The sequence below is a fragment of the Elephas maximus genome, chromosome 19 (genome assembly GCF_024166365.1).
Source record: "Elephas maximus indicus isolate mEleMax1 chromosome 19, mEleMax1 primary haplotype, whole genome shotgun sequence".
NCBI lineage: Eukaryota > Metazoa > Chordata > Mammalia > Proboscidea > Elephantidae > Elephas > Elephas maximus.
In genome coordinates, this window is record NC_064837.1 from 65,931,082 (window position 1) to 65,948,550 (window position 17,469).

At 46.2% G+C, this 17,469-nt stretch overlaps 2 protein-coding genes across 4 annotated transcripts in view; one reads left to right on the forward strand and one right to left on the reverse strand.

The window, feature by feature from the left end:
* Positions 1–9,572, reverse strand: part of RECQL5 (RecQ like helicase 5) — a 32,047-nt gene extending 22,475 nt beyond the window's left edge. Inside the window, exons 1-7 of one of the 2 annotated variants that reach the window (XM_049859647.1) lie at positions 8,608–9,572; positions 7,609–7,730; positions 5,853–6,371; positions 5,061–5,163; positions 3,863–3,974; positions 2,335–2,497; positions 683–762 (exon numbers count right to left, since the gene is read on the reverse strand). In XM_049859647.1, coding sequence (XP_049715604.1) covers positions 683–762; positions 2,335–2,497; positions 3,863–3,974; positions 5,061–5,163; positions 5,853–6,371; positions 7,609–7,730; positions 8,608–8,785 — 1,277 coding nt within the window. In that variant the 5' untranslated portion in view covers positions 8,786–9,572. The remainder of the gene's footprint in view (positions 1–682; positions 763–2,334; positions 2,498–3,862; positions 3,975–5,060; positions 5,164–5,852; positions 6,372–7,608; positions 7,731–8,607) is intronic. The other variant, XM_049859648.1, reaches the window with a different exon arrangement.
* Positions 9,573–9,700: 128 nt separating this feature from the next.
* SAP30BP (SAP30 binding protein) overlaps positions 9,701–17,469 on the forward strand; it is a 34,134-nt gene continuing 26,365 nt past the window's right edge. Inside the window, exons 1-3 of one of the 2 annotated variants that reach the window (XM_049860011.1) lie at positions 9,701–9,872; positions 11,218–11,327; positions 13,878–13,925. In XM_049860011.1, the coding sequence (XP_049715968.1) occupies positions 9,767–9,872; positions 11,218–11,327; positions 13,878–13,925 (264 nt within the window). In that variant the 5' untranslated portion in view covers positions 9,701–9,766. The remainder of the gene's footprint in view (positions 9,873–11,217; positions 11,328–13,877; positions 13,926–17,469) is intronic. The other variant, XM_049860013.1, reaches the window with a different exon arrangement.

Here is a 17,469-nt window from a genome sequence, read left to right on the forward strand (position 1 = left end):
GCCATCTTGGCAATGCCAAGTCCTGGTGTGCTCCTTCACTTGGCCAACCAAATAAAACTTCTTTTACTTTTAACAACAGCAACAACAAAGAAAGCCGTGCCTGCCCACCCGCAGCCCACCCTCCCGCAGCCTATCTTTCCATGCCGCCACTATCATCGGGGCAGATAAAATAGATCAGTGGGTTCCAAGTGGGTGGGCTGTGTTCTGTTAGAAAAGAGAGTTATTTCTCTCAAAACATATTACTGCCCCTCTCCCCACAAGACAAAAAAAGTAAGCTGCTCATGTGCTCTATGCGGGCCTTAGATAAAAGGGTGACCTATTTTTCAAGTCAAGCCAGAGCCCCGCTCACTGGAATGTGATGACCACAATGCCACTAGCTCAGAACTGGCCCCACTGCTCTGGACTGAGTCACTCACAGCATCAGCCATTCCACAAGAGGGTCGTGTAGGGGGGACTGGATGACCACCCAAAATACTGAAAAAATCCTCACACGGTCAGAGTTTCTGGGGTCTCCCAAAGAAAAGAGCTGCCTGACAGGAACGCCCTACCCAACGGCCTTCTGCAGCGGGGGGCCCCTGGGTAGCCCAAAACTGCCCTGCGGTAGCTGGCTAATCAGTTGCTGGTGCTGGTAGGGGAAACGGTCTCACCAACGCTTTCTCTGCTCCATGTATAAGTCACCTACCCCAGTTCTTCACAGAAGGTCACCAGGGCATCAAAGGCCGAGACGGCAGCTTTATCAGATGCTTTGTTCCCCCTTTTTTCCTGAAGACAAGAAATGGTCACTCAGCAAAAGTCTTACATATTTGGACTACAACAAAAATTATGTGGGAGAAAAATATTACAATGGCCCACGGATTGGCATTTGGGAACCGCTGTATGATACAATCTAATTCTATATAGTAAACATATGCACGGTTACGTGTCCTTATTTATATATGAACATATACACCTAAGCATAAGGAGCCCTGGTGGCACAATGGTTAAGTGTTCAGCTGCTAACCAAAAGGCTGGCAGTTCGAACTTGGAACCAGCAGCTCCATGGGAGAAAAGACCTGGTGATCTGCTCCCATAAAGATTAAAAACCAGAAACCTAAACCCACTGCCACTGAGTCAATTTCCACTCATAGCGACCCTATAGGACAGAGTAGAACTGCCCCATAGAGTTTCCAACTGTGTAAATTTTTATGGAAGCAGGCTGCCACATCTTTCTCCCCTGTAACGATTACAGCCTAGAATTCTATTGAGCAGCTCTGCTCTGTCACATGGGGTTGCTTTGAGTCAGGTGTTCCAGTTTCTCTGTCTGAGAAATGCCCATCCATACTTTCTGCTCTGCAGTTGGGTACCTTCTTCTTACTTACCTGTAGAAGTTCTCTAAATAGTCAGTAAATTATCTGTACTGCACGTATCTCCCCCAATAATGGCTCCTTTTTTCCATTTGTTTATGGTGTCTCTTACGCAGAAGTTTTTAGTTTTAATCTAGTCAAACGGATCATGTCTTCCTTTAGGGTTTCTGCTTTTTAAATCCTGACATACTCTTCCTTTCCTCAGGGTCATAAAATATTTCCTCCTAAATTTTTCATTTTTCATGTTTACGTCTTTAATCCATTTGTTATTTACTTGTGTATGATAAGAGATAGGGATCTAATCTTATCTTCTTCCAACACCAATTATTCAGCCATTCGTATTTTTCCTGTTGATTTGTAATGCTACCTGCCATTTACCAAACGACCTGATATCCTTGGGTCTGTTTTAGGCTCTCCACAAAGAACATATAACCAGTGAAAAATAGTTAAAAACAAAAACAAAGAAGTTATAACGATATGGGAAAATGCTTACATAACAACGCCAGTTAAAACAAGGTTAAGATTGATCTTGACTACTTAAGATAACAAGCAATCAAAACACTTCATTAATATACATATTTATGGGAAAAAAAAGTCTTACCTAGGTTGTTGCAAGGTGTCTACCCACCCAACACACCATTTCTCTCTCCCATTTAACACACAGTAAGGAGCCCTGGTGGTGCAGTGATTAAAAGCCTAGCGGCTAACCAAAAGGTCAGCGGTTCAAACCCACCAGCTGCTCTGCAGGAGGAAGATACGGCAATCTGCTTCCATAAAGATTACAGCCTTGGAAACCCTATGGGGTGCTATGAGGTGGAATCAACTCAACGGCAACAGGTTTTTTCTTTAAAACACAGCGACACCCTCACCATACCTTCTAGGCCCAGGAACACCCCCTGTACTTACAGCTCCATCTGGGTTCAGAAACATGCTGTGTGAAACAAGAAGAGTGGGGTTCAGACAGGAAGGGCCCCTATTGGCCAGGACGTACCTGGAGTTTTGCTACTTCCTTCCTGATTAGGAAGCTGACTTGGTCCCGGTCACTCCTGGAGTAATAGAGACGGCACCAGGAAGGCTTCCCGTCCCTGCCGGCTCGGCCAGACTCCTGGTAGTACCCTGCCATAGACTTGGCAATATTCCAGTGGGCAACAAACCTGCAGGGCCCAAAGGGACAAGCAGCCTGAGATGTGGCACAAGAGCTAGCGAAGCAGTGATGCTGACTCGGCCTGGCGGGGCTTTCTCACAGCACCCAGGAGCAAGGAGGCTAGTAGGTGGGAGGCAGAGAGAGGACCCTGAGAAAGCATGGCTAGGGAGACTGCGGCCCATCAGCAGGCCTCCTTACCAAGCAGCTGCCCAGCTTAGAGGCCATAGGAGGAGTTAAGGCGGCAATTTCAGCATCCATGGGGAACCCCAGAAAACTGACAGCCAGACGTCAAATGGAAAAAATACTGAACTTAAAAAAAACAGGATTAGGCTGTGTCACTTACGAGCTGCACAACCTTGAATAAGTTCTTTAACGTCTTTGAAAACGAAAAGACAGAAAACCAGCTGCTGTTGAATTGATGCCAACTCATGGTGACCCCAAGTATGTCAACTATTCAATTTATTCATTTGTCTCCTTTAATTGTTACAACCACCATGCGAGGTAGTCCCATTTTACCGGTGCTAAACTTGAGATTCAGAGAGGTAAATCTGCACAAGGTCACACAGCGAGGAGTGCGTGGCCGGTAGAGCCAGGATCTGAGCCTAGCAGTGTCTGACTTCAAAGGTGGCTTCTAATAAGACACAGCGGACCCAGGGTTCAAACTCCAATTCCAAAGTCCGTGTTCTTTCCATTATAATCCACTGAATAATTCCTCTTCTGGTTAACTCAGAGCCACTGTGGGGCTCAACCCTCTGGTTAACTCAGAGCCACTGTGGGGCTCAAGAAGATCTTGTGTGCAAAAGCACTCCCTAAACCATATGAGGCATTATTATTGGTGTTAATCAGAGCAACGGGCACCAGGCTGTAGCCCAAAACGTCTCCCAAAGCTCAGGGCCATGGCTGGGCTGGAGGTAAAACACTCCCTAACAGTTGCCAGGGTGGGGCTAGGAGACAGGGGTGCCCCTATTTCTTCTTGACTGTCAGTAAGTGGCAACAAGGAATGGCGGTAATTAGATCTTTGCCTTTGACTTCTTGCAGGGAGCAGTTAAAAATAGTTACTTCCTTCCAGCCACCTAGCCCAGCCCCGTTGGCTAAGACATGCAAAGATGGGCTGTGATGATGGATGAGCCTGGTGGTCTGAGTGTTGCCTGCTTTCCTGGAGGAGTAGTGGAACCAGGCTGTGCAGAGTCACCTGGGAGCAGGTACAGAGGGACTTTCAGCATTCACGCTACGTCGTAGGGACCCAAGTCCTGGACCCTCCTTCCCCTCTGACCCTAGAAGGTACACACAGACCTGGTCCTCTGAGCAGTACACCAAGCAGCCTACCCTGAGCCAGGCCCTGACTGGGATGCTAAGGCAAGGCACCATAGCTCACCTGACGTTGGCTTTGTCCACTCCCATCCCAAAACTAATGGTGGCAACAATTACAGGGACCTTCTCCTCCATCCACTCGCTCTGCACCAGCATCCTGTCAGGAGCCTTCAGCCCTGCAAAGGAGAAGGGCAGGGAGGAAATCACATTCTCGTGGGCGGACTCGGGGTCTACACTGTGCTGGGCATTTCACAGCCCCTGAGTCCTCCCCTTACCGGCTATGTGACCTCAGGCCGGGCACTGGCTCTCACTGAGCCTCAGCTTAAAAACACCGGAGCCTAGCCTATGCGTGGCAGAGTGCTCAGCAAATATGAGCCAAGCAGCAACATCGTCCCCATTCTCACAATAATCTAAGGTAAGTATTACCCCCATTTTATACAAAGGGCAGTTAAGGTTTGGGAGGGTTACACAATTTGCTCAAGGTCACACCACTAGTAAGGAGCAAAACCAAGATGCAAAGCCTGCACTCTTCCTACAACACTGAGACCTAGGGTTATAAAAACTCACCACTAGGTGTTCTCCTCAACATATTGCAGAAAGCTAGACACTACCACAACCACTGGAAGAGCCTCCAGAGACGGAGGAAAGTCACTGCCAATGCCAGTCTTAGGCCTAATGAGGGCCAAAGATCACTGCTGGATGGTGAGTGGATTTCGGGCCTGCTCCACATGAAATTAGCTTAAATGCTACCGTAGGTCAGGAAATCTCCCCCAAACATAGGCTGCACGTGGCTGTTTTAAAAGTGTGTCTATCCCTTAGAGCACACTGAGCTTCTGTGAAGGGTGACGGAAAAACTCAGGCATGGTTTATGGTGATGAGTGAATGACATGATGACTATAACAAATGTCACTGAACCGACATGTGGAGACCATTGACATGGCAAACGTTTTGCTACCTGTATATTTACCACAATAATTTCTAAAAAAGTATTAAAAAAAAAAAAAACTCATCACCAGCTGCTGGGATGAGGAGGATGGGAAAAAATTCGGGAATACAATTCTCGTGGTAGACCCCATTCTTGTCTAGCTCCTTTCAGGAGCTTTAAATAAATCACTTTAGGTCCGTCTGAGAATCTGTAAAGAGGTAACAGTTCACCTGATTATCCAGGATCCCTAATCAGCCGACTACCCACTATCCACTCTGACCATCCACTAAGAGACCACTGAGAATGACGAGGGCTACGCAGCCTAGGTGGCCCTTACCTGCATGGTAAGCCTTGGCGTTCACGCCCCGGTAGCTGAGCTCTATCGCCAACTGTTCACAAGCCTCTCTGGTTCTGCAGTACACGATGCCGCAGCCTGAAGGCTGAATGGGCAGACATGGGAAGAAAATTAGCATTGGGAAGAATAGAAAGAGCAGCCTGTCAGAGCATGACCACAACCAAAAACCAAACCCATTGCCATCAAGTCAATTCCAACTCATAGCAACCCTGCAGGACAGAGACCTGCCCCATTGGGTTTGCAAGGGTGTAATCTTTACAGGAGCAGACTGTCACATTTTTCTCCTGTGGAGCTGCTGGTGAATTCTAAGTGCCAACCTTTCAGTTAGCAGCCGAGTGCTTAACCACTGTGTTACCTGGGCTCCTAGCTATAGTGTGACTTGCCTAAAAAGAAGCCGCACACTCTTCCTCTGGGGAGCCTCAGCAGCATCCTCTGAGGCAGGACACCAGCAGGCTCTGACACTTTCTGACAACACACGGCCCATGAACACCTCTACCTCCTCCCCTCTAACCCTGGTATCACCCTGCAAAGGCTTCACAGAGGGGCCGGCTTGCCATCCACAGAAGATCCAGACAAGGGAACCCCAAAAAGGGGGACAATGCCAGGAAGTTAAGGGGACAACCCTCTTTGTGCCAGAGTTTTAAGCAGCTATGGCCAGTCCTGACTAAGGAAGCTGGAAAAAGAAAAGGTCTTAGGAAACCGATATCCACCCATGCTGCAGAGAGCACCCCACTGCTCTCGATGTACCTTGGCCCCCCAAGCTTAGTGCCTCACCCCTTTATCAGCCTTCTCCCCGAGAGCCTTAAGGCAGAAGTCCCTCAGGTTCCCATAGGGATCAGAAAGCAGCTCCTTGAACTGGACGTCATAGAAGAGGTTGGCCCGGAAGCAGGGGGTCTTAAAGGTGGCCACTGGTGGCTTCAGATGCAAGGCAGCAAACACATCCTCCTGGACCTGCAGGGTGGCTGTGGCCGTCAGAGCCACACATGGGGCGTGTGACAGGCGGGAGCGCAGGGCGCCCAGACGCAAGTAGTCAGGGCGGAAGTCGTGCCCCCACTGGGAAACACAGTGAGCCTCATCCACAACCAAGTAGGAGAGCAGATGGCGGGACACCAGGGAGTTGAGGGTGGGCTGGAAGGACGCAGAAGCGGCCATCTCTGGGGTAATGTACAGAAGCTTGGTCTGGGGCTTTTCTCGCTCCAGGTCAGAGAGCACCTCCTTCTTCTCCTGTGCTGAGAGCTTTGAGTTCAAGGAAGCCACGTGGACCTTCAGGGCCAGCAAGTGGTCCACTTGGTCCTGAGGGCAGAAGGGTGACAGGTCACAGAGGGAAGGGTGACTGACCCTCGGGACTCAACGGCACACGTCGCTGGGACTCCCTGGGGCATTTCTTGGTCCAAATGTCTTCCTCCCACCCTCCAGCACATCTTCTCTCTGAATAAAAAGATTGCACAACATGTCGTGGCTATGGAACATGACGTGGCTGCGGACAGCTCTGGAGTCTGACATACCTGGATTTAATCCTGGCTCACATAATCACCACATGTGCTTGGGCTGGTTCTAAACCTCTAAAAGTGCCCGGGTGGTGCAATGGTTAAGTAAGTGCTCAGCTGCTAACCTAAAGGTTGCAGTGCAAACCCACCAGCTGCTCTGCAGGACAAAAGACCTGGCAACCTGCTCCCATAAAGATTACAGCCTAGGAAACCCTATGGGGCAGTTCTGCTCTATCATATAGGGTCACTACGAGTCAGAATTGACTTGACAGCACACAATGACAATAGCAACAAACTTCTGAGACTCCGTTTTCTCTTTCTCTCTTTCTTTTTCCACTGAGGATAAAAACAGCAATCACCTAATAAGACTATTAAAGGATTAAATGAAATAGTGTATGCAAAACACTGAGCACAAAAACTAAGACCTGGTAAGCACAAAGTATTGTTCTTGTTATCCTTGGTCCCTATCTCCTCCTCTTCATGGTGGGTGGCCCTTAACTACAGTGCCACACTTCCTCAATTCTGACCCTACCAGCCCATCTGCAAGCCCTAAATATAGCCGAAGGTACAAAGCAGATGTTGCCATGGTCCCAATAAGGTTCTGTTCTTTGTTTCTGTCTCACGTACCTGTGCCCTTGCCAGAAGAAAGCAGGACACGAGGGATTCTCCTTATCAATTCAGCTCTCTATCCATCTATCTGCATCTTCTATCCCCAGCATCATGACAGCACATGTATGTACGTGTGACAGTGTGTATGTGTGTACAGATACTGTCCCAGCCTCCTCTAGACAAAAAGTAACAAAGTAGGGTGACGGACCTCAGGCCATCAAAACACAGAAGACGAATCCAGGACACCCCCTAGTGACAGGCACTGGTGGAGAACCCCACATTTGGCAATTCAGAAAGCCAATAAAGACAGTGAGGTAAGCAAACCAGAGAAAATAAAAGACAACAGTTCAAATAAAGGAGAAGTGAAACTGCCGGCTATAAAAAACCTTCCCTCAGTCTTTTCTGGCTACCATCTCCATCCCCCGAAGCCTCACCTGAATCAGAGCAATGAGAGGAGAAATAACGATGGTGATGCCTTTGGCCAGCAAGGCAGGAAGCTGATAGCAGAGGGATTTTCCTGCCCCTGTGGGCATGCACACAAAGACATCCTTGTCACCTACAAAAACACAAGACAGCAATATCTCAATCCTTCTTGCCTTTTCCTGCATTCAGGTTGTCTAAAATTAAAAAGAATGTAGGAAAGACACCTAGTAGAGTATCTGGCACGTGGGAGGGCCTCAGTATAATATTTATTCTCTTGCTATCCTTTCTGTCAAAGAGGTATGTGAAAAGGGCAGTAATCCTGAGATATTTAGAATATACACAAATTAAACACATAACCATCTCCAGTAATGGCAATAACAACTACGAGGAAACTACTGCTGGGAAATGGATGATTGAACTAAACAGCTATGAAAGCAGAATACTGCTTGATGAATGAACATATCTGCGTAGACATGGAAGCAACATTGCTTAGATGTCTTTCATTTATAAATATATCACTAATACTAAACTAGGAGCCCTGGTGGCACGATAGTTAAGCGTTTGGCTATTAACCAAAAGGTCAGCAGCTTGAACCCACGCAGCCACTCCATGGGAGAAAAGACATAGCAATCTGCTCCCGTAAAGATCACAGCCTAGCAAACTCTCTGGGGCAGTTCTCCTCTGTCCTATCAGGAACCCAGGCCAGGTGAGTGACTTAACTGGGCTATTCTGGCCACCTCTACTATTGCCTACACAGAAATGCACAAGAATGGGAATCTGGGAACTGTTTCCAAAGGCAATCTGTAGCTCTGGCTATGAAATGTAAGAAGCAGAACGCTTAGGTGGTTCTGCCATTAAAACTGCATGCCTTGGGTGACAAGTTGACACTATTTCCAAACCCAGTTATGAACCAAGGATGGGGAGGCAGGGAGGGTCAGAAGGAGGGTGTTCTTTACAGTGGTAAAGTATAGCCAGCATAAATTGAAACACATGGAGTTTGGTAATGTTACCTTTCACTACAGCCATGATCGCACTCTCCTGTAACGGCGTCTTAAAAGAATCAAACCCAAAGATCTTCTTCAACGTGCTCTGGACTCGACGTTCAGGGCCAAAGGGAAAGGAGGCAGGGTGGGTGCTCATCTTACCAACAGACAGTGGCCAAAGGTTAAGGCAAAGGTGATAGATCATATGATTGCCACAAGAACCCTCTGTTATGCTTTAAAAATACAGCCTATTTTCCTCTGAGTATAAATTTGCCCTATTGAACTCAAGTAAGGGGCCCTAGTCACAGGGGTTAAAGCTCTCCGCTGCTAATCGACAGATCGGAGGCCTGAACCCACACCAGCCGCTCGGTGGAAGAAAGATGTAGCAGTCGGCTTCCTCAAGATTTTAGTCTTGGAAACCCTGCGGGGCAGTTCTACTCTGTCCTATAGGGTCGCTGAGTTGGAATCCACTCAAGTAGTATACTCAAGTGATATAGCTGCGGGTGATTAACACCCCTGAGTAATTCACATCTCTGCTTTTACGCTCAGTGAAAATAAAAACAATTGAACCATCCCAGACCACGGCGTAGCACAGAGCTGAAAGAAACACAAATGTCTTCGGAATAGTTTGGGGAATGTGGAATTGTTTTTCTAAGATCCACCTTCTTCTCCTTCTTTGATAAGCACAACCATGACGACAGCTCCTCTCCTCAAGACCCCAACCCTTTCCTCCCACCCCTCAAAGGAGAGCTCTTTCCTCTTCCTCCTCTGAACCCCAGATCCGCTCTTTTCCCCTTCTCCAACCGAGGCCTCCTTCCCCTCACCCCAAGATATCAGAGCCGGCCGTGGGCCGCCCGGGACCGAAGGGTTCTTGCCAGGTCGCAGCTGCCCGCTGGCTCGGGAACTACTCGAAGGCCCCCATACGCGAACCCTAACCCTGAGAAGCCAAACCGCAGGGAATTCAAGGTGCTGTAAACCCACACAACCTTATATCCGGCGCACCGTGATGACGTACCGAACACGTTGGCACCAGGGGCAGGTCCATGCGCAGAAACGGCCGTTTTGATTGGTTCCTCGTCTGCAAGGGGCGCGAGATCTCCTGAGATCCGGAAGAACTCGCCTTTCCGCAAGGAACTCAGCTTCTTTGAGTCAGAAAAGTGAGCCGGGCAGGGGCTGAGGCAGTAAGATGGCGGGGAAGAAGAATGTTCTGTCGTCTCTGGCAGTTTACGCGGAGGATTCAGAGCCTGAGTCTGACGGCGAAGGTGGAGTGGAAACGGCGGGCAGCGCGGCTGGTGAGGCCCAAGTCGGGAGTGGGAAGGAGAGAATCAGATGTCTGCCCGGAATGGTGCTAACATAGAGGGTGGGAGGGGAAAAGACGGTCTTTGTGCCCCGGGTATCGGGCCCCGGATCCCCAAACCGCGGCTGGGGTCCTGAGCAGGACAAAGCGTTAGAGGCTCTATAGTAAAAGTCTCTTTCTCGTTGTTAAGGATATTCTGCCGAAACTTATTGAAACTCTTCTCTGTGCCGGGCATCGTGTTGGGCGGAGGGGTGGACGAAGAGTGGGGGAGGAATCCAGGGCTACTGAACCACTCCTTATTCCCTCCGGGCTTGTTGTTTGATGGGAGAAAGCCATGAAGCGAGATAAAAGTTGTGTCTTGTTAAATTTGTAACTTTTAAGTGTGCCCCAGCCGCATTTTGGAGTTTTTTTTTAATGCACGCATTTGGTTTTCCCTGCAGAGTCTTAATTCTGTAGCTCTGGGACAGAGCCTGGGCATTTGTGATCCTTTGCTTTGTGAGTTCTTTAAAGCCCACCGGTGATTTTGTTGCCCTGCCCAAACTGAGAATCAGTGTTAGAGAATGGAAGCAGACTTCTTTGGGAGCTAGAGAGCAAGTTGCCTAACATGTCTGGGCCTTGGTTTCCTCAACTGAAAAGTGAAGACGGTTGAAATAAGTTGTTGCCAGTTGCGGTGAACTCATCCCTCGACTCATGGCGACCTTATGTATAACAGAACTAAACTCTGCCCAGCCCTGACCCCTCTTCATGATCTTTGGTATGTTTGAGCCCATTATGAAATAGATTAGCGCCTTTCACATTTTGTTGTTTTGTGTGATCTCTTCCACTCAGGAGACTTTCCAGTAACATGTAGGGGTGTTTGTTTTGTTTTAAACGTAGAAAAAGATTTCGCTTCTCAAGTAGGTACGATTGGGAACCCTTGGAATGCCCCATGGCCAGGTTCCATTCCTGGGGAGAACACACAGAAATGAGGAAAACAGAGTCCCTGTCTTCTAGGAGAAGACAAGTTCACAGTGATGGATACGAAGTAGAGACATGCATGTCCAGAGGTGTTCAAGGAATGTGCAACAGTAGTTCAGAGAAGGGCAGGCATCAACTGGCATAATAGATGGACTGAAACCATCAGAAACGTTTATGTTTAGTACTTGGGTTTTCTTTTCTGTTCTTTTGTTGATCTCATTCACTAAATTGTGGCCTCCCAAGGGCAGACTCTGGGCCTACAGTTACTTACATGAGATTTAGGCTCCCCTTTTATCTTCAGAGATGGTCCTAGCCACTCAAGTCACTGGAGGATTTTCTTGCACTCTTTTCCCCCTTCATTTTTCTTTTTTCTTCTCTTTCAGAGGAGAAAGGTGGATTGGTATCTGAAGCCTATGGAGAAGATGACTTTTCTCGCCTCGGGGGTGATGAAGATGGTTATGAAGAAGAAGATGATGAAAACAGCAAACAGTCGGTAGGTAAATCTCTTCCCAATTCCAGAGCTGCTCAAAGCACCATTCCATTTGTCGGAAACTTTATGAACTGTACCCACAGTGTTCGATTTCATGGCTAACTTCATCCTCCCACCCCCAGCCCCCACCTGCATATGTAATTTTTGGTATCAGTTGAAGAAACTGGGTTAAATGTCAGTAGTTCTATTTAACAATAATAAAAAAAGAAAAACGTGTTTACCTGTGCCATTTTGTATTCATCTTTGAATTGAATTTGGGGGAAAAGGTAGTGGACTATTCTATTAAAACCAACACAAAACACCCATTGATAGAGGTATTTTATGTTGGTTTTCCCTGTTCAGATAATTTATTCCCTTCGCAACAATGTATTCATCCCAATTAGTGTATCATTTATATCTGCAGTCAACTCTATTATTTTTAATGTTGATTGGGGCTCATTCAAATCATTCAATTTATCAAAAAGGTTATAAAGGAAAATTATTTTCTTTTCACTCACTTTCATCTTTCTTCACTTCTTTCTTGACATTTTACTTGGCAGTTTTTATCAGGGTGCCCTTGATTCTTGATCACAAGTCTCACCTGAGGTTTAGTAGTGTTGGCTAACAAAGGAAAGGGAATTTGTGTCTTTATTGCAAGAAAGACTTGAGATACACAATCACCTGAGGAACATGAGCCAGAATTTAAAGGTTTAGAGAAAGACCAAGATAATCTCAGGCTGGTGCTCAGCAAAATAAAGCTGTTGAATCTAGGCATAGAGTTGGCTACTTAGCAACAGCTTCAATTGAAACACAGTGTTATTTAGTACTTGTTTGAACGTATTGTTACACGTTGATATTTAAATGTTAATGTTAAAATGCTTTTCAAATAAAGCAAACAGGCATTTTATATTATGTTCTGTTGGGAGATAGTTTTATGCTCTGAACCCCATCCATTAATGCCGATAATTTAGACTCTTTGCAAGTTGTTTTCTCTTTTTTTTTGACTTTTCTCAAGTACGTACGTGCTGCTTTAATATCTCTAACGTTTTTCTAATAAATTTGCGTGTTTTTGAAATGTTGCTCCATATTTGCTTTGCTTAGACTTTCCATCATATTTAAACTACTTCATGTTTTAGTAAATCCTCTCATCAAAATCATCAAATGCAAGTATAGACATCCTAAAATGTGATTGAATTTGCCGAGCTCTGTCTGTGATTTCATTTTGGCATGACAGATTTTATTTTAAGGAAATTATGAAGATGGTATTTAAAACTTTGGCTCACTGGCACCTTAAGTGACAGCTACATCTCAAAGCTATCAGTATAGTTTATTGAAGTCACTTATGTGGTGTTTGTATTAGCATATGGAGTGCTATTTAATGTTTGGGTTAAAGTGTAGCTCAACTGAAAATAGCAATTCCAAATGAAACTTCATTTTTTTTCTGGGTGTTTAGCTGAAGGCTCGTAGGCACTGGGAGTGTTCTGGGGAGCAGAAGTGAACATGAATGTAGCTAGCTAGTAGGGTGGCTGATCCAGCTTCTGCTCCTGGTCTTTGGTGTTCATAGCATCGGCATTAGTGATCAGTGGATTGGTGGGCCCTGGTGGTTCAGTGGTTACAGCACTCAGCTGCTAACCGAAAAACAGGCAATTAGAACCCACCAGCCACCCTGCAGGAGAAAGATGTGACAGTCAGCTCCCGTAAAGATTACAGCCTTGGAAACCCTGTGGGGCTCTTCTACTCTGTCCTATACGGAGTCAGAATCAACTCGAAGGCGGTCGGTTTGGTTTGGATATTTTGGAGTGGTGGGCCAGCTCGGCTGTGGCCAGCGCGTGCTTGAGGAAGGCCTTGCCCACACTGTGCTTTGTGTCCAGCAGGCCTCATATGGATAAGGAACAAGTCTGAATAGAATGAGTCAGTGGCAATTGTGTCAGAGCTTGGGTGGAGGGCAGAGCCCACTGAACCAGATACAGGAAAAGCTGGGGACTGCCCTTCAGCCCTTCCTTTCTGGGGTCACGTGCCCTGATCTTTTGATGCCTCCTTTCCTGCTGTTCATATCGCTGCTGGGTTGAGGTCCTGGAGTATAATTAATAATTGTGTGGAGTCCTGGCACCGATGAGTCATGTCATGGGGGGGGCCAAGTCCGATGTATTTGTGTGTGTGAAAAGCGGAGGAGGGTAAAGAAGGTTCACGATCCTGGTTTTAAATAATTGATATTTCATTGGAAACTCCGTGCCTGTCTTATCCTGTGAAGCTGATCTTACTCTTTTTGGAAGCATGTTGCGACCTTTCTCCATTTTTTATGTGTGACTTTTAATCTCTTGGGCATCTTCTTTAGCGTGGACTGTGGCACCCCTGGCACAGCTGTCAACTTAGAGATGCTGATGTTCGTTCTTTCTTCAGAGCATCTGCTTCCCCCCTTCTCTTTCTCTAGCTGCAGGTCCTATGCTGGGGGGCGGTTCTTGGTGGGGTGACTCAGGCTGGGGAACTGGGCTACTGGCTCCCACCCTAATTATGTATGTGAGAGCCCTCAGGCCACTCCTTTAAGCTTAATCCTGTAAATTCTTTGTCTTGTAGGAAGATGACGATTCAGAGACTGAAAAACCTGAGGCTGATGACCCAAAGGTATTTGGTGTTGGCTGCGGTGGGTGGTTGGATGTGAACAAGGCGTTTTAACATGATGGCTCAGTGCTTATGTCTGGTCGAGGTTTGTCCCACTAACACACTGTGCAACCCTGTATACATATTCCGGCATGAAACAAGCTTTATAAAGAGAGGGATGAGTAAGTCCCGAGGCTGATTGGAGTTCCAGCCCTGCAGCTAGTCCCACAGCTCAGAGTAGAAAGGAGAGGCCTGGTTGAATCCAGCAGCCCACCTGTGCTGTACATCCCAGGTGGGGCACTGTGGAGCCCCTTCCCCTGCAGTAGATTAGATGCAGGAATGTTTCTGGAATCTGCTGGGGAGCCATAGGAGTGGCCTTGCATGCTCTGGGTTCCACTTAGTCTTCTAGAAGTGAAGAAGGGCTAGTGGGATAGAAATAGAAGAAATGGCTATGTTGTTTCAAAAGAGACCATTCCGCAGGGCTTACCCCAGAGTGGAAGGGCACAGCCTTGGGGGAACAAGGCTTTTGCTCAGCATCCTCAGTGCTGGGGGAGAGGCTTCTGCCCTTGTCCTGTCCCTTCCTGGCTTCCTCTCCTGCCTAAGTGTGGGTCAGACTGTGTGCAGGTAGTGTCTGCCCCTACCCCCTCCGCACTCCCCCGCCTCAGAACTTTTCTGGCACATTTAAGTTTTATTCTAATTGGTATTTAACAATATTTTGGATACTTCAGAGCATGTCTCTGGTATTTCTAATCCAGTGTATGACGTTTCTAAGACTAGGACAGATCACTAGAATGGATCTTTGTTAGCGAACCTATTGATGTTCTAACTGGCTTTTCCACTAGGTGGCAGTCTCCCGCTTACTCTCACTTTCTAAGATCTATTTTTAATTTTCTTGTGCAGCAGTTCTCAAACATTTTGGTTTCTTTCCACAATTTAAAATTGAGAATCCCAAAGACCATTTATTCATTTTGGTGTTACCATACTGATATTTACAATCTTACAAGTTACAATTGAGAAAGCTTTTAAATATTTAATAATTTAAGTAACACTAATAAACTTACTAGGTGCACATAAAATGCATTTACTAATGAAAAACAGCTATTTCCAAGACAGAGAGAAAACGAGTGCAAAGAGTGGCATTGTTAAAAAAAAAAAAAAAAAGAGTGGCATCGTTTTATCATTTTGCTGGTCTCTTTGATGTCTGACTTAATAGAAGACAGCTGGACTCTCACATCTGTCTCTGCAATCAGCCTGTGGTTGCAGTAGGCTGTTTTGGTCGAAGTACATGAAGAAAATCAGGGTTCACACAGATAGGTAGTTGGGAAAGGGAGAGGCATTTGAATAGCCTTTCAGAAAGTTGTGAATATTCTTTGATGCTTCACCAAAACTCAACAAGTGGTAGTTTCCTAAAGGTTAGTGGCAGTGTGGAATCTGAAACTTCTCCAGTGAGCTTCCTGTACTCAGCTTCAGTAAAATCCAACAGTCTATCTTGAAGGGATCTTTTTCTCATATGTGATTTTATAACATCAGGTGTTGGTGATTTGGAAAATATTGGTTCACTGTGTTATGCGTTTATTAAAAACATCACCCGCCTCATCAGACAAGCCAGTAAGTATTGGAAAGCCGTTGTGCTCACAGTGGGGAACTCCACATTTTCTAAAATTCAGATTTTTGCTTGGAAGCTTGAATTTGTCATTGCCAATCAGTGCTTTCAGAGTTTTCTTTGAAGTGACAGGCTTGCTTCATTTCTGAGAAGACGTCTGCCGAATCCTCACATGCTTTTCCTTGAGGCAGGGATGGTACTTGGGTGTACAGAAGAGCTGCTTATGTGTGCCTCCTGTTTCATCATACAAAATGTTAAAAAGGCTTGTACTCAGGGGTCAAGATTTAACAAAGTTGATCATTTTTACTGCTTTTCAAGGACATTCTTAAGGGAAATTGGCTTTTTTTAAGACCTGAGAATACAATGACAGTTTGGCACCACTGCCTTGATTTGTGCCAGAGTGTGTACCTACCATTGCTTGTGCAGATGTCAACACTGCAAAAAAGACCAACAGTGTCTTAGGATTGTTCTGAAAATAGTTTTGACCTTGCAGACCCCCAGGGGCGACAGATCGCCTTGGAGGACCATTGTTCTTCTAAACAGAAACCTTAGGTCAGAGGTATTAAATAGTTGTTGGATAACTGTTTGCTTCATTCCTGAAGTATCCATGAAGCCCTTAGCCTTATGGGATCCTGCGCTGGATCTTGAGATTAAAGCCCTGGAGTCAAGAGACCTGGATTGAATCCCAGCTTTGCTTGGGGCGGTCCCTCTACCTACCTCACACTTCAGTTTTTCTCATCTATAAAACAGAGGCCATCATAGTAAAACCTGCCTCGTTTGCTTATGAGGGTTAACTAGGTAAATGTAAATAACGTACTTGGCATAGTGCCTATGTTCCTATGTTCAGTAACATTAGTTTCAATGTCCACCTCCACCAGCACTTCCTCTGCTCACTTCCCATGCTACTCAGACCATGTCTTGGGCCTGTTTGGGACATTGAATTCTGTGTTATAAACTGGAGTGTGCTTAGGGAAGAACGATTGATCATAAAGGTGAGGAGTGGAAACCACATCAGGTGAGGAAAAGTCAAAGGAGCTGGAAGAGAAGACTTGGGAAGATCGGTTGTTATGTTCAGATGTTTGAAGGTCCAGCAAGGGAAAGGGAGTGGCAGCCAGATGTAGAAAAAAAAAAAAAAAAAGAACGTGAAGCAATTATGTAGAAATTACCTGGAAGAAATTTGCCGTCACATACTGAAAAACCTTTTGTCATCTCTGGCCAAAAGTAGGTTGAACTGCCTCATGAGGTAGTGAGCTCCCTGTTTCTGGATGTTTTTCAGACAAGTTTTCAAAAACCATTTGTCAAAAATGTCATGAAAGAAATGCGTGGGTTGGGGTTGGAGTAAACCACCAAGGGATCCCCTGGGAACCTCCTGGGAAAGAGCTTGAGTACCAGGCATTGTGGGTAAGCAATACTGAACGTTCTCTAACCTTGTGTATCTGCTGACCTTAAGTACAAGTGTTGAAAGCTAACACTGTAGAAATTGCTGTGATTTTCATCCCTCTGATGTTTTGGGTTCTCTCTAAGTACAAAGTCCCGTGTTTGGGAATTTGAGTAAGAAATGAAAAGTCCAGATGGAACTCTTCAGGCAGCCTTTGGTCAGCCAACCTGGGCTGGCAGGGGCCAGGGGTCAGGCCCTGCAGTTGCAGGCTTTGCCTAAATGAGAGAGAAGGAGGTTGGTGGAGGCAGCTGATCATTCCACAGGAAAAAGAGCGCTTTGGCCCTTCTGTTCAGGGATGGTATTACCCAGTAAGCAAGGTACGCACAGGCTTACTTGTGCTTACTTACTAATCTATAGTGCGTTATTTCACCTGTTTTTCTTTGATGTGGTGAAACCCATGTGAAATTGTACGCCTGTGAATTATTAAGTAAACATAGATAAGCCTGTGCGTACTTTGCGTCCTGGTTCATCCTCTCCTTCTGTTTCATCAATTTTTTTCTCACTTCTGTTTCCTGGTCTTCTCTCTT